Source organism: Schistocerca serialis, chromosome 2 (assembly GCF_023864345.2).
Source record: "Schistocerca serialis cubense isolate TAMUIC-IGC-003099 chromosome 2, iqSchSeri2.2, whole genome shotgun sequence".
Lineage (NCBI taxonomy): Eukaryota > Metazoa > Arthropoda > Insecta > Orthoptera > Acrididae > Schistocerca > Schistocerca serialis.
The window spans coordinates 947,956,662-947,977,099 of record NC_064639.1 but is presented as its reverse complement, the minus strand read 5'-3'; the positions used below and the strand labels follow the sequence as shown (position 1 = coordinate 947,977,099).

The 20,438-nt window shown below is 40.0% G+C and overlaps 1 protein-coding gene across 2 annotated transcripts in view; it reads left to right on the top strand.

The window, feature by feature from the left end:
- The window catches only part of LOC126458324 (thioredoxin domain-containing protein 11), a 143,897-nt gene that overhangs the window by 100,559 nt on the left and 22,900 nt on the right, over positions 1-20,438 (top strand). For both annotated transcript variants that reach the window (XM_050095279.1, XM_050095280.1), the window contains exons 6-7: positions 11,821-11,908; positions 18,732-19,041. In XM_050095279.1, coding sequence (XP_049951236.1) covers positions 11,821-11,908; positions 18,732-19,041 — 398 coding nt within the window. The remainder of the gene's footprint in view (positions 1-11,820; positions 11,909-18,731; positions 19,042-20,438) is intronic.

Sequence of the window (20,438 nt, the reverse complement as noted above, 5' to 3'; positions counted from 1 at the left end):
TTGAAGACGTTTTGTGGCCCATCAGAATTGTTAGATGAAGCAGTGATGCAAATAACACAAGAGAAGTGGAGTAATGTTGTGTGCTACACAGAAAGAGTCATTAAAGAGACTTGGAAAAGTGAAGTGAGTGCATAAAGTAATATTGAAAATATAATTATATCCTTGGGCAATTCCAGTGACTCTTCCACAGACCATAGCACAGATAATGGATAATGTTGAGGAAGTGACTCTGAACTAAGTGGCATTTATCCTTTGCCATAATTTGTCTTTCTTTACTGTTTGTAACCATGGTTTGTGTTACAAATTCAAAATATGACATATAAAAATCTCATCTCATTACTTAGGAATACCCTTTGTAGAAGTGTGACATACTACATACACACTACAGTGATTGGTAAGTACTTACGCAGTTTACATTAGACATAGTATCAAATACATCAACTAAATGTGAATGATATTAATTAAGTTAAAGGAACTGCACATACAGTAGCTTTTGTCAAGGTATACAAATAAAAGGAAAATGGTATCATTTTGTATACACGAGTGTGTTCGTTAAGCGACAAGGATGTTATGATAATGTTAAGTGAAGTCAGTGCTGCATGTTAACAGGAAGTGTGAGAAGATAGGCAGTACAGAACCACACAGCTGTCATTGTTAAGAGCCATAATGCCACACAAGCGCCAGTGAACTGACAGCATCGCCCCCTTCCATGCTGAACTGTGCTTTGCTGTCAATCACTTTGTTATTTTGATCCAAGTATAGTAGCAGAAATGAGATTAGTGATAATCTTAGCATAAAAATTAGGAACCACATAGTAGACCAAGTGCAAGAATTCTGCTACCTTGACAGCAAAATACCACTTGAGGGATTTAAAAAGTAAATGAGCAGAGGTAACTAGACCAGTCCACTAAAAGAAGTCTTCTAGATTGAACTTGGGGCTTAAATTTGAGGAAAAAATTCTAGAATGTACACTTGGAGCACAGCATTGTATGGAAATGACTCATATAGTGAGAGGAAACCAGAAAAGAACAGTGTGGTGTCACCGCCAGACACCACACTTGCTAGGTGGTAGCCTTTAAATCGGCCGCGGTCCGTTAGTATACGTCGGACCCGTGTGTCGCCACTATCAGTGATTGCAGACCGAGCGCCGCCACACGGCAGGTCTAGAGAGACTTCCTAGCACTCGCCCCAGTTGTACAGCCGACTTTGCTAGCGTTGGTTCACTGACAAAATACGCTCTCATTTGCCGAGATGATAGTTAGCATAGCCTTCAGCTACGTCATTTGCTACGACCTAGCAAGGCGCCATTATCAGTTGCTATTGATATTGTAAAGAATGTACAGACAAGAGCTACGTTCAACATTAATGGATTCCACCCGCTACATCCTTTTTTTCTAGTCTAACTTCCTTGTCCTGTTCCAGACCTCACGCCAGCCTGCGTGAGCTAAAACGCGTGCCTTTCGGCTTCCTCTTACATTAGTGGGTTGGCCCTCTTGCCAATCCACAACAAACAGAACTGAAGCATTTGAGATGTAGTGCTACAGAAGGATGCTGGAAATTAAGTGGACTGTTAAGAGAATGAGAAGTTTCTCACAGAACCAGTACAGAAAGGGATTTGGACAATACTAACCAAAAGGTAGAACAGGATGGTACGAGATGTTTTAAGCCATCAGAGACAACTTTCTCATTGCTAGAGAGAGCCTTAGAGGACAAAAACTATAGGAAATAAGAATATATCCAGCAAATAACAGGTCATTGGATGTAGGGGAAGAGTGATACAGGAGGGAAAATTGAAGTATGCCGCATCAAACCAGTCAGAAAACTGATGACCCAGAAGAGTTTTTCTCACTAACGTCTGGCAGTCTGTTATATTTGTTACATATGCTTACCCTTTAATTCCCTTTTTGCAGTGCAGCAATTGTTTCTTGTACAGCACTCTCAGTAACAAAGTTTTGCCAGCACTAAGCAAGATAAATCAATGCTGTTGATGTTTCCTCTGATGATTTTGGTACAGTCTGTTTGCAACAAACACAAATAATCAACAAAATACGACAAAAGAATTTTCAGATATTGTAAAGTTTGAGGACACCCAGGAGTACTGTTAAAGGATAAAAGGTGAAATGAAGCTTTTTAAATTGGTGTGTCACGTATTTACCATGCAGCCAGCCCCTTGTAAAATAAGTGATTAAGAAAAGTAGTGTGTATAAGGACATAGTAGCAGATAACAAAAACAAGATTGATACAGTCACATGATAAATTAGAATTGTGCAAGTTTCAACAGCACATCAACATCCCACTTAAAGACATTTGGTTCATGTAGTAACAGTCACACAGTCATACAGGTCAAAAGAATGCCATATTATGTAAACTGACAGTCTTAGTGCAGTGGATAAGTGATGCTGATAGCCTCCACCGTAAACTACATGGGCTCTGTACAGCATTCTGTGTTGTGCAGTAATAACTTAGTTATATGGTCTTTAGAGAAGATCAGCATCAGAACCCAGCAGTTTCATTGTTGTGAAGAGGACCGCTGAAGGATGATCATGTTGCATCCTTGTTGGCCGGTTCTATGTCATCTCATTGTCTCTGTAGAGCTATACCATGGGAAGCAAAGAGAGGATGTTGTTTGGTGGCTGGTATCCTTGTCCTATAACACAGACAGCATGCAATTAATAACTGGGTTCTTTATTCATAAAGAAAGAGCTACTTAACTTAAGCTTCCATGTGCTGTCCACTAGCCTCAATGCTGTTGCAGTAGAAGTCTGCTACATTCACTGCAAGGTTGCAATGTGCTGCCTGTCTCTGTGCTAGAGGCTAAGTCTGCAGTTCTGTCACAGTGACACACTGGAACTTCACAGCATACAGACTCAAACTAACTGGCATAACAGGCTTCAACTAACTAACTGACTAACTAGCTAACAAACTAACTAAATGGCCCTCTGGTCTGTGGCGGTGATGCTAAATACTGCTGCCCAAGAGGACATTGGTGTCACATCTCCAGTGAGTCTCGGTCAATCTCTCATAACCTCTATGCCGCATGGTGTGCTGGCACCAGCTTTCGCCAGCACATGCCTCTCCCCCAAAATGCTGCACCGTTGTTGTGTAGTGAGACTGCGTACAACAACGGGGAGGGAGGCAGGGCGCTGGATGTTGAGATGGGCCAGGAGCCGTGACTGTGGAGGACGGCGTTCTCCTGACCATACCACCATCTGGCTTGCGAGGCAACAGAAACATCCTCCGGAAAACTGCTGCCAGGGCACACGTCCAGGCCTGACGGCGTGTGCTGGGTTGATGATGGCAATGGTGATGGCATGTCCATGGGGTCGGCGAGCAGGGATGGCAGGGGCGAGGGCACATCATCCATCCACGCCTCCGGGGATGTCCAGGTTGCACCAGTGGGCGCTACAAAGGCCACATGGTCCTGCGATGCCATGTATCTGGGGGAAGAAAAGCAGTAGAATCTCAGGGCAAGTGACATGCACGAATTTGGTTCTGATGGCAGCAATGCAAACCATCAGGACCTGCAATAAAGTACATATAAGAAACAATGTGTTCCTGGATCATGCCTCTTTCCCACCACTGATGGTTGCCATAAACCCTGTAAAGAACAAGATCGTGCAGCGTAAAACGATACTTGTGGACCATTGGCGTCACTGGATGCTGTGATTGGTGTAGCAAATGTAGCAGTGTCCAATGGAGATGCAGATGTTCCGCTGGTGATGGTCTGTCTCATGGGTGGGAACAATAGGAAGCGAGATAGAGTTGCAACGCCTGTTTCGCTTTTGCTTATCTGTTGGACTAAGGGTGAAACGGAGCATTTGTTAGGTGACAAGTGCCATTGTGTTCACAAAATTGTTCAAAAACATGTGAAGTGAACTGTGGTCTGTTGTCTGACACAAGTACTTCTGCAAACCTTCTATGCAAAATATGAAGGACAATGTTTGAATGGTGCTACGTGATGTGGTAGAAGCCATAGACACTGCAAATGGAAACTTGCTAAAAGAGTCTACCACTATGAGCCAATGAGTGTTCGAAAATGGTCCTGCAAAGTCTATGTGCACTCGTTGTGGTAGCGACTGAGTCTTAGGCCAAGCTCAGAATGTTGTGGCAGAGCGGACTGGTTCTCCATACATGCGTGACACTGTGACATCATCGGTTGTATGCGGGCGTCTGTGCCCTGCCAAGTAGAGTGCTGGCACGCTAATTATTTATTCCAAAAAATTCCCCAATGACCTTGATGGAGCAATCGCAACACACCCTTTGGCAACACTTTGGGAATAAGCACACAGGATTGTCCACTGCTATTTTGAACTAGAATCACACCCTGTTGAACTGAAAGACTATGTTGACATGCAAAATATGAGCACACAACTGAGTTCTGGATACTTTTCAGTGAACAAGGCCAAGACATGCAAATGTAATGCAACAAAATCATGAGGTCTAGGTCTGTTTCCATGGCCTGTGCAATTTTTCTCTAGTTCAAGGGAAAAGATTTCAGCAGTTCAGAGTCCTACGCATTGATTTGGCAACAAGTTGCGGCAGGTGCATCGAAATCAGAGTCTGTGCCAATCAGAAGGCAAATATGGTGTCTGCACTGCCATACTTTGCCGTAGGTCTGTACACAATTTTATACTGATACTGCGAAAGAAACAAAGGCCAGTGTTGCAATTTTTGACCAGTGCACATAGGAACTAGCTTTGATGGATGAAACAAGGACTGCAAAGGCTTGTGATCTGTCACTGAGCAAGGCATGTTTGAGTTTCTGAAATGCTTCTTGACACTTGAGTCCACACACAAGGTACATTTTTGCAACGCAAACGATACAATGGAGCTGCGATCTGAGTGGCATTTGGTATGAATCGAATGTAGTGCGTCTTTTTGCCTAGTACTGACTGCAGTTCAGACACATTGTGAGGAACAGGCAGGTCACGAATTGCAAGCAAATGAGATTGGAGGAGGTGCACATCCTGAATCTTTATCACCTAAGTAGTGTAGTTCAGTTTGAAAAAAATTACACTTTTTGAGATGACACTTGAGTCCTGCTTCTGACAACACTCGAAAAAGAGTATATAAATTGGCAATGTGTTCCTCAGGTGTATGATCGGAGACAACAATATCGTCAAGGAAGTTTGAATAAAATGGCACTTTTGCAGTCAGCTGTTCCAAGTAACGTTGAAAAATGGCGGGTGTGGAAGCAATGTCGAAGGGCGAATGCAAATATTGGAACAGTCCTAAGTGTGTATTTACAACAGACACTTTCTGTGATTCTTCATCCAATGGAATTTGTAAATAGGCATCACACATATCAATCGTAGAAAAGTAATGTCCTACACCGAGCCTTTCCATCCTCAGGGTGAGTTAACAGATGAGTGTCAACTACTGTCTGTGGGTTGATTGTAGACTTGAGGTCAGCACAAATGTGAATGCAACAAGAAGGCTTAGGCAGCAAAATGAGAGGGAGAGGGCTTGCCCATTGACTAGCTTGAGTGGAGCAGTTACACCATTATCTTGCAAATCTTTCAATTCACTGACTACTTTGTGTCTTAAAGCAATTGACATGGAATGGGCCTGGAAAAATTTGTCTGTGCATTATCTTTCAATGTAACATGCACTACAAAGTTATTAGCTTTTCCCATTTCTTCTGAAAATAGTTCAGAAAATTCTTTGAGCAACCTAGCAACACTGTCTTTTGGATCACAGGTGGATATGGAAAGATTATTGTCTTGGATGCTAAGACCAAACAAATCAAAGGCATCTAAAACAAATATGTTCTCACTGTCTCTTGATTTCAACACAGTAAAATTCACTGTCCTAGAGTGAGATTTGTAAGTGGCAGGCAAACTACACTGTCCAAGCACTGGAATTTCCTGTCTGTTGTAAGCAGTGAGGTACTAGCTTGATTTAGAAAGGCATGGTGAACCTAACTGTTAATACATGGCATCATTAACCGAAGTGACTGATGCACCTGTGTCTAATGAAAGTTCACATGACGGCCAGCAATGCGTAATGCGAAAAATAGTTTGTTAGAATATTGTTGCACAGCACTAGGGCAAGAATGCAGCACAACCTTAATCTTACTTTTGTCAGAAGTTGTTGTAGGTTTAGAAAACACAATGTTCACTGCCTTTGCATGAGCCCCCCCTCCTCCCCTCTTTTTTTTTTTTAGGGGCAAAATTGGAATTTTTGTGCCATTGGAAACAAATTGCAACCAAACTGCTGGGACATGGCCTTTTTTCCCACATGAGTAACATGTTGCGTTACGTGATGGGCAGTCTTGTCTTTTATGGCGAGCAAAACGTCTAGGACAAGACTTCACTAAGTTCACAGGTCTGTTTACATGTTTATGTGACTGTCCGCGCGGCTGTGTATGCACTTGCTGTTGTGGCTGCTCAGTGTGGTCGCGAGCAAGGGGCGACTTGACCCAACAAATTGGAGCCTGGTCAAATTATCAGCCGCCATGGCACACGAGTCATATTGCTCTAAGATTTGCAACACTTTAGGAAGTGAAGGATCAGAGTACTTTAGGATCTGTTCCTGTATTCTACTGTCAGGTACATTGATTGTTATAGCATCCCTATTCATTAAATCACTGTAAAAGTTGCCACAACTACACTTAGAAATTTATGCTTCCTAGTCATGCCCGTTGATTCTGTACACCACTGACAGTACGTCTGTTTTGGCTTTTTCTGCAAGCACAGAACTGATATCTGGCTGCAGCAACTTGAAGTTGCTGGTCATAGTAGTTGGTCAATGCAGTGATTACTTTCTCTTAAGTGAGTTTTTTGGGAGATGTAGTTAGGAATAGTTTTTGTATTAACCTGAACACTGGGGACCCAGCAATCAAAAGAAAGTATTGTAGCATTACAGTACCTTGATCTCGATGAACTGCACAATGAGCTTGGATTTGTGTCAGGTAATCGTGCTATTCCTCTTCTGTGTTGTTAAATTGCCGGAACAGTGGAATGTTGGTCAGCGGCACTTGTTGGGTTTGTCGATCGGCTGGTCGGTTGGCTATTGGTTTTGTGCGGCTGGCACTGCTTGTGCAGCCAGGAGTAGTTGTGCCATCATCAGCATGGGGGCAGGGGTGGACGGGGTGAAGTAGCCATGGTTTGCACAATTACGTTATAGGAAAAAAAGCAAGTAAAACCACTGAAAAGAGAAAATAGATTAGTTCTGCAACTCTCCTCTTGGAATGCGTGCAAGAACACAACAAAAATTTAGCAAATACTTGAATACAATCACCTCTGCAATCTGAAATACAAGAGAATCAAATACTTGTTAGCTGCTTTTACTTCATCTCATTGTCTCTGTAGAGCTGTACCTTGGGAAGCAAGGAGAGGATGTACATTGGCGGCCAATATCCTCAACTAACTAACTAACTAACTGGCTCGCGGCAGTGGTCCTAAATACTGGCGGCCGAGGGGTCGTTGGTAGTGCGTTTCCACGAGTCTGTCGTTGGCCTCAATCGATTTCTCGTAACCTCTATGCCGCATGGTGTGCTGGCACCAGCTTACGCCAGCACATATCAGAACACTGATTTTGTTTTATGGTTACTTTTAATGTCACAAATAGTTTTTCCAAGCGATCTTGATTGTCATATATTTATCATATTTCAGGAATAGTATCAAACAGAAATGATACTAAACTAAATTGAGAATGAGGTTTTCACTCTGCAGCGGAGTGTGCGCTGATATGAAACTTCCTGGCAGATTAAAACTGTGTGCCCGACCGAGACTCGAACTCGGGACCTTTGCCTTTCGTGGGCAAGTGCTCTACCATCTGAGCTACCGAAGCATGACTCATGCCCGGTCCTCATAGTTTTACTTCTGCCAGTATCTCGTCTCCTACCTTCCAAACTTTACAGAAGCTCTCCTGCGAACCCTGCAGAACTAGCACTCCTGAAAGAAAGGATATGCGGAGACATGGCTTAGCCACAGCCTGGGGGATGTTTCCAGAATGAGATTTTCACTCTGCAGCGGAGTGTGCGCTGATATGAAACTTCCTGGCAGAGCTTCTGTAAAGTTTGGAAGGTAGGAGACGAGATACTGGCAGAAGTAAAGCTGTGAGGACCGGGCGTGAATTGTGCTTCGGTAGCTCAGATGGTAGAGCACTTGCCCGCGAAAGGCAAAGGTCCCGAGCTCGAGTCTCAGTCGGGCACTCTGTTTTAATCTGCCAGGAAGTTTCAAACTAAATTGAGTTTGCTCTTCCTTTAATTATACCAAGGCCTGACCTTTATCAGCCAGACAGTGTTTTAAGTATGTGCAAATGTTAGTTTTGGACTCTGTTTTTTAATGAAGATTAGTAAAAGGCCTATTTAAATTTTATAAGATTTTCATGAATAATGCCTGAATTTATGCCTCTCACAAAAATTACTAGATCCTTAACAGACTGATTTGGTGATGTACACCCCATTATACTACTTACACATTTTTACATCCCTGTGAATATTTAAAATTTTTATTGGATTCATGAGACAGACATGATCAAAATTATGCAGTGTATTTCATTCCTTTCTGTACATACTCTGATGAGCCGAAACATAATCGCCTTTTGCATAACAGTGTGTTGGTCCACCTTTGGAATATGATTCTGCACGACATGGATTTGACAAGTACTGTGGTAGGTTTCTGGATGTATGTGGCACCTTGTATGCACACACAGCCGCACAATTCCTATAAATTACAAGCTGGTCGTGGTGACCAAAACATCAACATGAGTTTTGGTCATGCTAAAACCACTGTAGAAAGATTCTGGCCTTGCAATGTGGACAGTTATCTTGCTGGAAGATGTCCTCGCCATTGGGGAAGACATAAAGTGTGAAGGGCTGTGGTGCTCCATAATAATGCTCCCATAGTCTACATTTGCATGTTGTCTTCTGTTACTACCACAGCTCTCATGGGATTAAATGTTCCCCGTAGCATAATAGTGGCCCCACAGGACTGTGTTGGTGTGGCCACACACATTTGTACCAGGCATTTTCCTAGATGGCAGTGTATTTGGATACAACCATCGGCCTGGTCTAAGAAAAAAAATGTGATTCATTTGACCAGATTACATGTTTCTATTGATCTACAGACCAATCTCCGGGATGCTGTGCCCACTGCAAATGTAATTGTTGGTATTGTTGGGTCAAGAAGGGTACATATATGGGTCATCTGCTGTGGAGCACCATGTCCAACAATGTGTGCTGGACGTCATGCTTCAGAACACTTGTACTTCCATCAGAATTGTACTCTGTCGTGAGATATTCCACAGATCACCATCTATCCTTCTTTACAGAACAGGCAATCCTCCAACATCCATGTTCTGTGATGATGAGACTTGGATGTTCAATACATTGTCGCTACTCGTGATTTCACTGTCCTTCAGCCACTTTCCACAGATGCTCATGAGAGTACCATGTGAACAGACAACCAGCTTTGTCATTTCTGAAATGCTTGTTCCCAGGCGCCAAGCTGTAACAATCTTTGTCAGAGTCTCTTATGTCAATGGATTTCTCCATTTGCAGCCTGTATTGTTGTTAGAATTATTTCCCATTCGTCTCTGTTCTGCTTATGTACTTTTCTTATTGTGTTGTGTGTGCAATGCTACCAGGTGGCATTCAGTCTCGTGGTAGGTGATGGCCATAACCTTCTGATTCATCAGTGTACTAGTTCATATAAAACTTTTCTGCTAAGGCAATTAAAGTTCTTCAGCCCTTTCCTTGTCTCCTCTTCTAACAGTCAGTGCCTCTAGATCTTCACATTGTAGAAGAAGTGTCATTAAGCTTTCTGTGCAATTTAAAATTTGTTCTCAGACTAATAGCTGTAGGTTGATATGAGCTATATCTTGTCAGAACATTTATTGTCGTTGATGTAGCAGATGGTATGAAAATGCACTGTGTTTGATAGATAGTAAAAATCACTAAATTGTTGGAAGGAGAAAAAAATCTTTTTAATTCAAATCCAAAATATCAGTTTGAGAAAGTGCTTTTTGTTTTTCATCCCATTTGTTATACATCTTGTAAACAAGCTTTGTCTGTTATTGAAGTTGGCAAGTGTGATTGCCTCTTCTGATAAACAATGGAAGAAATATAACTGAATAAATTTTACTAATTTTTATTTCTTGACCATTTGGGTCAGTGTCCTTTCAGTAATGTTACATTAAAAAGTGCTAAGTGTGATGTGTGTGTGTGTGTGTGTGTGTGTGTGTGTGTGTGTGTGTGTGTGTGTGTGTGTGTGTGTGTGTACACACATTCCACATGGAAAAAATATACCTAAAAACAAAGATGATGTGACTTACCAAACAAAAGCGCTGGCACGTCGATAGACACACAAAAAACACAAACATACACACAAAATTCAAGCTTTCGCAACAAACTGTTGCCTGATGAGGCAACAGTTTGTTGCGAAAGCTTGAAAAATTTTTTTTCCGCTTTCAACACTACCGCTGCTATAAAATCCACCGTTTCTAGTCCACAAACAGTTCCATTCACCTATTAAACAACCATTTCATCTAGTTCTGATAACTTTCGCTTTATTTCCATTTCCATTTTTCCTACATCACTGATATTTTTTAGCCGCTTCCCACAGGTTTTAACGTCATTATTTCTTCGCCAGACAATTGTTAGCCTCATTTTCATAATCTGCCACCACAAAACCACTCTTTTTAATACATTTACACGCCGTTTTTTCGAAATTTTCCCGAATCTCTCCATCCTTTAACGTGTTTTGGCGGCAACACAACCATCTAACCTTTGTGCACATCGTTGTCTACCAACCCAAGTTCACCACAGGATCAACATAGCCCAACTTTATCCAACACTTTTTTGCCTTTTTTCACAGCAGATCTCCAGTTACTTTCTCCAGTTATTTTCATTTCCATTTCAACCTCATGTTACACTTTCCACCTTCTAATACCATGTCACCCTCACAACACCCCCACAACGACCCCATTAAGTTTTATTTACATTCCCTCCGCAAACATGCCTTCACCCTAGCCAGATTACGCTCGCATATTTTATTTTCTCAGGCTTGTCTGACATTTGGCATTACCCCCAAAGGCCTCACACTTAAAGTTCCCATCTCTGGCTGCAACCCTTCCTTCCATCAGTCCCTATACCAGTTCCAAACTGAACAATCCATTGCCCTCACCCACCTAATCCTTCACCTTCCCTCTCCTTTCCTCTTTCCTGATGAGGCAACAGCTTGTTGCAAAAGCTTGAATTTTGTGTGTATGTTTGTGTGTCTATCGACGTGCCAGCACTTTCGTTTGGTAAGTCACATCATCTTTGTTTATATATATATATATATATATATATATATATATATATATATATATATATATAAAACAAAGTTGAGGTGACTTACCAACATCATCTTTGTTTTTATATATATATATATATATATAAAAACAAAGTTGAGGTGACTTACCGAACGAAAGCGCTGGCAGGTCGATAGACACACAAACAAACATACACACAAAATTCAAGCTTTCGCAACAAACTGTTGCCTCATCAGGAAAGAGGGAAGGAGAGGGGAAGACGAAAGGAAGTGGGTTTTAAGGGAGAGGGTAAGGAGTCATTCCAATCCCGGGAGCGGAAAGACTTACCTCAGGGGGAAAAAAGGACAGGTATACACTCGCACACACGCACATATCCATCCACACATACAGACACAAGCCAAGCTTGTTTTTATATATAATTTTTCCCACGTGGAATGTTTCCTTCCATTATATATATATATATATATATATATATATTGTTAGTTTAAGTGGCACTTAAGATTTAATTTGACATCTATATTTTCTGGTTATATGTTTATTTATTTGTTTTGTTAACAGCTCAGAGAATTTGGCTTGGAGTATCACAACTGCAACAACAATACACAAGTTAATATGCTGATAGAAATACTATCTGAACATCAGCAGGGTAAGTTCAAGTTTTGTTTTGTCCTACGTTTGAAAAGAAAGAATTATTTCACTGCATTAGAAAAAGTCCTGCTTATATTTAACACCTACAATGCCTGTTTTGAAATTGTATGCTTGCATTGTTGTTGAAGATATATTGAGAAATGTTGTATACATACTGCTTTTGCAAAAGAAGTGGAAATTAAAAAGTCGCTGTGCTCTAGATTAAAAAACTGAATTGGTGAAAATCTTTAATAACGAATGCTGATTTCAGCTGAGTTCAGTTGGATATATTTTATATTATTGTGGTGATGATGATGAGCGTTTGGCGTCATTGGCCGGGAGGCCCCTCGCGGGGCAGGTCCGGCCGCCATTTCGCAGGTCTTATTACATTCGGCGCCACATTGGGCGACCTGCACGCCGGATGGGGATGAAATGATGATGAACACAACACAACACCCAGTCCCTGAGCGGAGAAAATCTCCGACCCAGCCGGGAATCGAACCCGGGCCCAGAGGACGGCAATCCGTCACGCTGACCACTCAGCTACTGGGGCGGACATTATTGTGGTAATGGATAGTCGTTGCAGGAATTTTAAGCATAAAGGTAACAAATCTTCAGGTAGTTGAAGTGCTGAGTCACTAACAGGAAAATAAAGACTGAGAATGTTGCTAGCTTTCAGACGAATCCCCCCTCAGAACTGTAGTCACATACACAACGCACACGCACACCTGTGTGGCTGTATTGTCACCTAGAACAACATTGTGCCAGTACTGCAGCTCAACTATGCTGAGGGTTGTGACAAATGGAGTGGGTGAGGGGAGAAAGGAGGCATGGGATAGGAGGGAGGGTTGGAAAACAGTGTCTGGCTGCTGGAAGGGAGAGGCAGCAGGTGCATAGGATAGGAATATGGCCCTGGAGAGCTCGTTCTGGCAGCAAGCAGGGAGAGTTGCGTGGTTTACAGTGATGTGGACTGGGAAGAGGAGATAGAGCAGAGGTGTGGGGGAAACTGTGGAGAAAAGGGTGAGAATGCAGGATGAGTGAAGTTGGGCTCATGAGGCAACTTGAAGGTGGGTGCATGGCAGGGGCTACCAGAGATTGAGGCCAGGAGGGTTACAGGGTTGAAGGGTGTATTGCAGCCGTAACTCCCCTCTAAGAAACTCAGGGGATCCGGTGTTATGGCACAAGAGAATCCATATGGCAGCCAAGCATGTTGTGTTCAGCAGCATTCTCTCTCACTGGGTGGTTAACTCCACTCTTAGCTACACTTTGGTGATGGCCATATATTTGAGTGAACAGATGGTTGGTGGTAATGTTCACATAAAATGCTGTGCATAAATTACAGCATAGCTGGTATATGACGTGGCATCGCGTGCTGGAAGGCTTTCACTTCGTGGTTGTGTGCTAACAACGTCATGGAGTTTCTGAGAACTTTTAGTGGTGATTTCCTTGTGCTTGTAGGGTGTCAAACTGTCAAATCATGCAGCATTGAGAATGGAAACAAACTTTGTGAAAACAGTTTGAAAATAAAGTCAGTAAAAAAATTGTTTTGTGGATTCTTTTCCTCTACAAACTATGTAACATTCTCTAGATGAACAAAAACCGTGGCAACTTCAAATATGTGGATCAAGCTTTTTGCCTTCAGTGCCTGTCAAACATTTTTGATACAGTTATACAAACTACTTCAGATATTCCATCATTTTTCATGCACGTGTCCAGGACAGCAACACTTCCTTTTCCAATGTTTCAGTTATGAACCCATGTAGATATACTGACAACATTAAGAAATGGATAGATTATCACTCACCATATAGTGGGGATGTTGAGTCACAGTCAGTCATTACAAAAAGGTTGCTAAACTAGTAAGCTTTCAGCCAAAAGTCCTTCCTCTGAATTAGGCAATAACACACACACATTACCACTGTCTGTGGCTGCCAAGGCCAGACTGTCTTTTTGATATGCCTTTCTACAACTCAACATCTCCACTATAAAATGAGTAGCAATCTGTCTTTTGTATAATATTGTCATTATTCCATCTTGGATTTTTCATTGTTTACATACATTAATTTTCATGTCGTTTCAGAGAGATTAGGAAAGTTAAAAACAAAACTTATTTGTGGGTGTTGCTACAGCATATAAGCAACCCAGCAAGACTCTAATGTGGGTAGGTAAGGGGTCAATGTGGCCTTTGAACGGAAACCTTTTGATCACCCTTTATAATATAGAATTCCCAAACATATAACTTTGTATTCTGTACAAGATTGATATGGTGTTTAGTGCAGTATAAGTAGATTTGTTATTTACGAGGATGAAATTGCTAGAAGGCTGTGGAAAAGACCGTTGATCACAATTTAATTTAAACTGTCATAAATATGGTTAGTTGAAGTGGCGACCAGGTAAAAAATACACAAATGATAGGCAGCAAAGGAAGCAAATTAAGAGTGGGAAGTATACATTTTTCTCACCAGGAAGAAAATAAGATTATTTTACTGTTTTCTAGAAATAGTCTCAAGTGATTAATTATGTCATTTTATGCTCCTGACATGCTGTTTTTCCTCTTGAATTTCAATATTCTTCTATAAAAACAGAAATGAAATTCAAATAATTTGAAAGCACTCTATAATGCTTCATTCGAATCGTGATGCTTGTGACGTCTCTGGCTAGCTCGCTGCTCCTACTGTCATAATGCTAATTCACAGTGATGTCTTGTTTAGGAATTTACGTTTTGGAAAATGGGTTACAAATGGTGTATAGCAATATACGGTACAAATACATCTATAAAAAAACTCCTGAAAAGTTGTTTTTGAATGTTCCAGAGAATGAGAAAGTGCATAAAATGTGGTTGTACTGTACCAGCAAATTGCCATCATTTCGACGAAAGAGTTCACTAATCTAATTAAAAATGTGTTGCACTGCGAGGTTAACATTAACTTACCTTCAAGAGATGATTTCCCACTATTACAAAGAAGGAAGCGTCATTCAATGAAATTAAACTCGTAGTGAAAATTGTCATTTTACCTAACTACACCTCAGTTGTTCAGTAGCTCACTTGTTAGAGTGGTACCCCATCGAATTTTACAAGGTCATGTCCATAGATCACTGGTTTGAATCTAATCTGAAATAACATTTTAACTTATTTGTAAAATGACTTGACAGGTCTCTCATTTGATAACCAAATCGCAATCACAAAACTTCACCACACTAATCAGAATATTATTGTGTTTTCCTTGCTGTTTAGATGCGCTTCAATTTGCATTCGCTGTTCACATTCACACACTTTATGTTCAAAAAGATATTTTCTAATTAATGTGACTACAGTCTTTTTATTTTATGAAAAAATTTTATGAAAAACAATTTTTTTTATCTTTCTACTGTCCAACTAGGATCCTTATTGTTTAAACTCTTGCAGTTTCATCATCGTACATAAAGATGAATTAAGTCTGCTTCAGACACCAACAATGGTTTACTCTCACAAGCATCACAGCCCTTACTTTTGTGTCACTTGCAGGGTGTACACGCTTTATCCCTCTCTATATAATCTCATCACCCTACACTTCATTGTGCTTTGTGCATATGGTGATATCTTCAGTACTAGAAAAGCTTTCCAAGAAGTGAACTGTTTGTTCACAAAGTAAATGCGTTTTTCCTGCGTTGTCCATTTCTCAGACTAAGATTCATGTGAAGCAATGTATAATGCATGCCACAATTAAAACAACTGCTACAAACAGTTATTGCTAACTCAATTTTCATATATTCGTGTAAAACTTTTTAAAATATATGACCTTCCCAGTATTTGAACATGTGACCACTTTCTCTGCAGTTGCATATGTTATCCAATATGCTGCCAAATGTCCATTAGAAATAGATTCTCTGCTGAGTGTGTTCTACAGAGGAAATCAGCACTAAGTTTTGCTAAGAATAATTTTATTGTGCTTTGGTTGTAGCTCTTGACTGATAGTCGACAATGTAGTTATAATATATGGACCCATTTGCAAAAGTTCCACAATTCCTTAGTTCTGAGCAAGTTTAATAATGTTGCAGAATGTCCATTGTTGCACATATTGCCACTCTAAATGGGTGGAGTATAAACGCATCGACTTTCACAAGGCTTCCACTATCAGTGTTCACAAAGTTCCCATCTATATTACTTGAAAGTTGTAATCACATTTTCCATCACTAAGTAGTTAAATTGTTTGCAGAAAAAGTACATAAAAACTCGTAACTTTGCCTAACGCTCTTATAACACATATATAGCTTCATCTTACTCCTAGCCTGTGATATCTCCAGAGCATCAGCCAATAACAGAGCATTGTCAATCACGTGATCAGATCTTGATATTTATTGATTTTTAAGCTTTAATGTCATAAAAATAACAGATGTTTTGCAGGAACATTAACCATAAATGCTATTTAAATGTTATAATCAAGCAGAATAAAACAGCAATTGGAACCAATTTTTAACATAGGAAAATAGCCTATTGATACTGACTGATATATAATGTCATTAATATCAAGGAAGCATTAAAAAATGTGTGTTCAGTCCTTCTTTAAAAAAAGTTAAGTATTAATATTGAGAACTAAATGTAATTTATTTCCCATGTACAAAGGATATAATAGGCATGTTTTTAGAGCAAGTTTTTCTCTTTGTGGCGTGTAAGGTATATTGGAACATACAGAATGAAAGTCTTTTTTGCCATTTGGTCGGATAAATGCCTCTTCAGCTTTTTTGTTGCCTCCTGCTATGGTACACTAGTTGCTAAACTGTATCTGCTGATGAAGCCTACTCCTCTGTTTCCTCTGGTTGGCCGCCTACCATAATGTCAGATGTAACTAGTGGGAGCCCAGTAGTAGGGAACTGTTATTTCCTTGACAGTTAACCATTTAATACTGCTTAACTTAAATGTTGACTGAAATACTCTCTTTCAAATTCTGAAGGTGGCAGGGGTGAAATACAGGGAGCGAAAGGCTATTTACAATTTGTACACAAACCAGATGGCAGTTATAAGAGTCGAGAGGCATGAAAGTGAAGCAGTGGTTGGGAAGGAAGTGAGACAGGGTTGTAGCCTATCCCCGATTTTATTCAATCTGTATATTGAGCAAGCAGTAAAGGAAACAAAAGAAAAATTCAGAGTAGGTATCAAAATCCATGGAGAAGAAATAAAAACTTTGAGGTTCGCCGATGACATTGTAATTCATTCAACTGCCCCTGCACAACATTCAAATATCTGTTCAGTGCAGTGCCGTGGTATGTCTATGGACCCAAATGGAATACTGTTTTTTATGTACATAGCCACTCCCCCAGCCAGCAAGGAAAGTCTTGAAAAACAGCCAGCTAATCTGTATCTTGGTTACTGTTATTGCAAATTCACATTCTGCACTAGTATTGTAATCAAAGCCAAGAAACCATAAATACAACTTTACTGTTTGATAACAATATATATCTGTGTGTGCGTGTCCAACACTTACTACATAAATTGTTAAAATTTGAAGTAAAAAATACACAGCCAATGGCTGTCTGAATATTCACTAGAGTATTGTGTAAAAATGTGAAGCAAATTGGTCAAGAACTTTTCAAAGTTTTTTGTAATGATGTTTCCCTTTTCACATTTATGTTCATATTAAATATATTTTTAAAAAATAGGTATATAAAAACACTCATATTTGAATGCAACATTGTATCAAAATTTGAAAACAATCAGTAAAGAACTTTCAGAGATTTACAATTTTGAACAAATTATCTTTTTGATTGTTATTTATATAGGTCTAACTGCTCATGTGTTCAGAACCTGAAATCTCTGAATGTTCTTCACCTGTTCCTTTGAAATTTGGCCACAATGTTGCATTCGACTACACACACAGTTTTATACACCTACAGAAGTTCCATGTGGTATATAAAACAAAAAACTGAGTTTGTACTGCAATATTGAAAAAATTTCATTTACATATATTTGTGAAAATATCTTTGAAATTATGGAACAGTGGTAGAAAGAAACATATGTAATGTACAAATGTATAAGTATGGTATCATGGGAAGTTTGTGTTCATTTGGTACAGCTGCTTTGCATGTCTACAACATGGTTTTGTAAGTGCCTCTATGGCAATGCCTCTTCTTAGCTCCATAGATGGCTACTGTTTTCATTGGAGCTATCTGCACTTCACAGTTGAAAGCAAGTGTCATGCCTCATTGTTTATGACATCATATCTCCTTAACTATAATAGGTAAATGGTTCTTACCCCATAATAATTGTTGTTGCCTGACAATAAGGGATTTGTGTACCAAGTTTGGTTGAAATTGGTCCAGTGGTTTAGGAGAAGACGTGGAACCCACATACATGCACAAGCGTGTGTGCGTGCACACACACACACACACACACACACACACACACACACACACACACACACACACACAACCATATGACGTTTCAGCAGGTACATAAAAACAACAACATATTTGAATGCAACATTTTGTCAGAATTTCAAAGGAATTGATGAACTTTTGGAGATTTAAGATTTTGGACAAAGGAACATGAGACTTTTGCTAATGGAGTATATGTATGGTGCTCCTGTAGGTATATAAAAAGTGCATATTATAATGCAATGTTGTGCCAAAATTTCAAAGCAATTGGTGAAAAACTTTTTGTGATATATGATTTCAGCAAACGAACATTTTCATTTTTATTTATATAGATGTACTGAAAATTCTGGGACATTATTTTAAACTTGTTTATTTTGTGCTATTATCAAAGAACAATAGCTATGTGCAAGTAAGTCCATAAATGTTAGTTACATATGAATTTACCTATTTTGGTGCATGTCCTGAAATTCCTATTTCATAACTTTTTACAGAGTCCAGGCAGAATCTGAAGAGATCAGTGGTTGAATGTGATTATTGGTTAAAAGTGAAGCACCATACAACTTCCTGCAACAGTGAAAAACCAATATGTGTTGTTGTGAAATCTCAGTGGCTCAATCATAGTTTACCTTTACATATTTCTCACCATTCTGAAGCTGTGGACTACTGCACTAAAACCTGTTCAAATGAGCCACTTACCCATAGCTCTGTTTTTGAATCATTTGCATATAACACCTGTGCCCATAGTGAAAGTGGTACTGGATGTAATGAAAATTATACTCCGAACAGTGCTCATGTAAGCAGGTACATATTTTATCCTTCAAATAGTTATAAAACTTTTTTATGTCCATATTTTTATTTGTTCAAGATGATTAATTGCACAATTTAAAAGAAACATTTGTAATTTGCATTGTGTATACTGGCAGAAGTGGAGTTTCGGTCGTGGATGTGGATAGTATTGTAGGGAAAATGTATCTGGCTTTGAAGAATGTCTGTAATTAAGTAGAGGGATATCTGTTTTATGAGGCTCCAGGGTATATTAAACATTTGTGAAATGCTGAGCCTTTACTAGTCAAGTGGGTCTCTGCTTGCATTAGGCAGTGTTGTCCAACTTTTCACAGCTTAACACTTTTCTGTGTAATGATAGGAGTAAAGGAGCATTGAGTCATTGACAGCTGCACAAAAAGAGAATGAAAGCTTTCCAAACTTCAGAAAGAAATCCTATAACAAGCTAGAGGACACACACACACACACACACACACACACACACACACACTATTCTGCACCTACATTGTGCCGGCTGGACACACAATGCAAGAACTGCAATTTGGCAGGTAGCTGGGGTGAGGGGTTGTGTCTTTGGGTTGGGGGGGAGGGCAAGGTAAGAAGCAGGAGGAAAGGCTCCTTCTCTGTTTTGTTCTGCTGTCCTAGTTCTTAGTTTCACTATTCATTTCTCTTCCCCCAATCTATTTCTCTATCTTTATTTCTCATTCTTTCGACTGAAGCTGGCACAGTGCTTACTATTGCTAGCTCTCTTCTCCTACTCTCTCTCTCTCTCTCTCTCTCTCTCTCTCTCTCTCTGACACCTCCTCCTGTTCCTCCTGTATTTTTGTCTACCCTCATCCTCTCTAAAGGAAGGCCACTCTCATCCAGAAGTCTGAGTGATTTGCCCTTCTTTCATAACCTTTTGCAACCTACATCTATGTCCACCTCCACACTCTGTAAACCACCGTATCAGTCATTAGGGACTTTTCCCATTCCATTCCATTCATATAGTGAGTGTGAGAAGAATGACTGTTTAAATGTCCCTGTACATGCTGTAATTAATCTAATCTTGTCCTAACAATCCCTTTGGAAGTGATACATTGAGGGTTGTGCTTTATACCGAGAGTTATCATTTAAAACCGGTTCTTGAAGCTTTGTAGGTAGACTTTTGAGAGATAGTATACATTTATCTTCGAGACTGCCATTTTTGTTTCTTCAGCATCTCTGTGACATTCTCCCATAGGTCAAACGAACCTGTGAACATCTGTGCTGCCCTTCTCTGTCTATGTTCAGCATTCCCTATTAGTCCTATTCAGTACAGATCCTACATAGCTGAGCAATCTTCTAGGATGTGTCTCACAGGTGATTTGTAAGCAATCTGCTTTGTAGACTGATTGTATTTCCCTAGTATTCTACCAAAAACTGAAGTCCGCCCC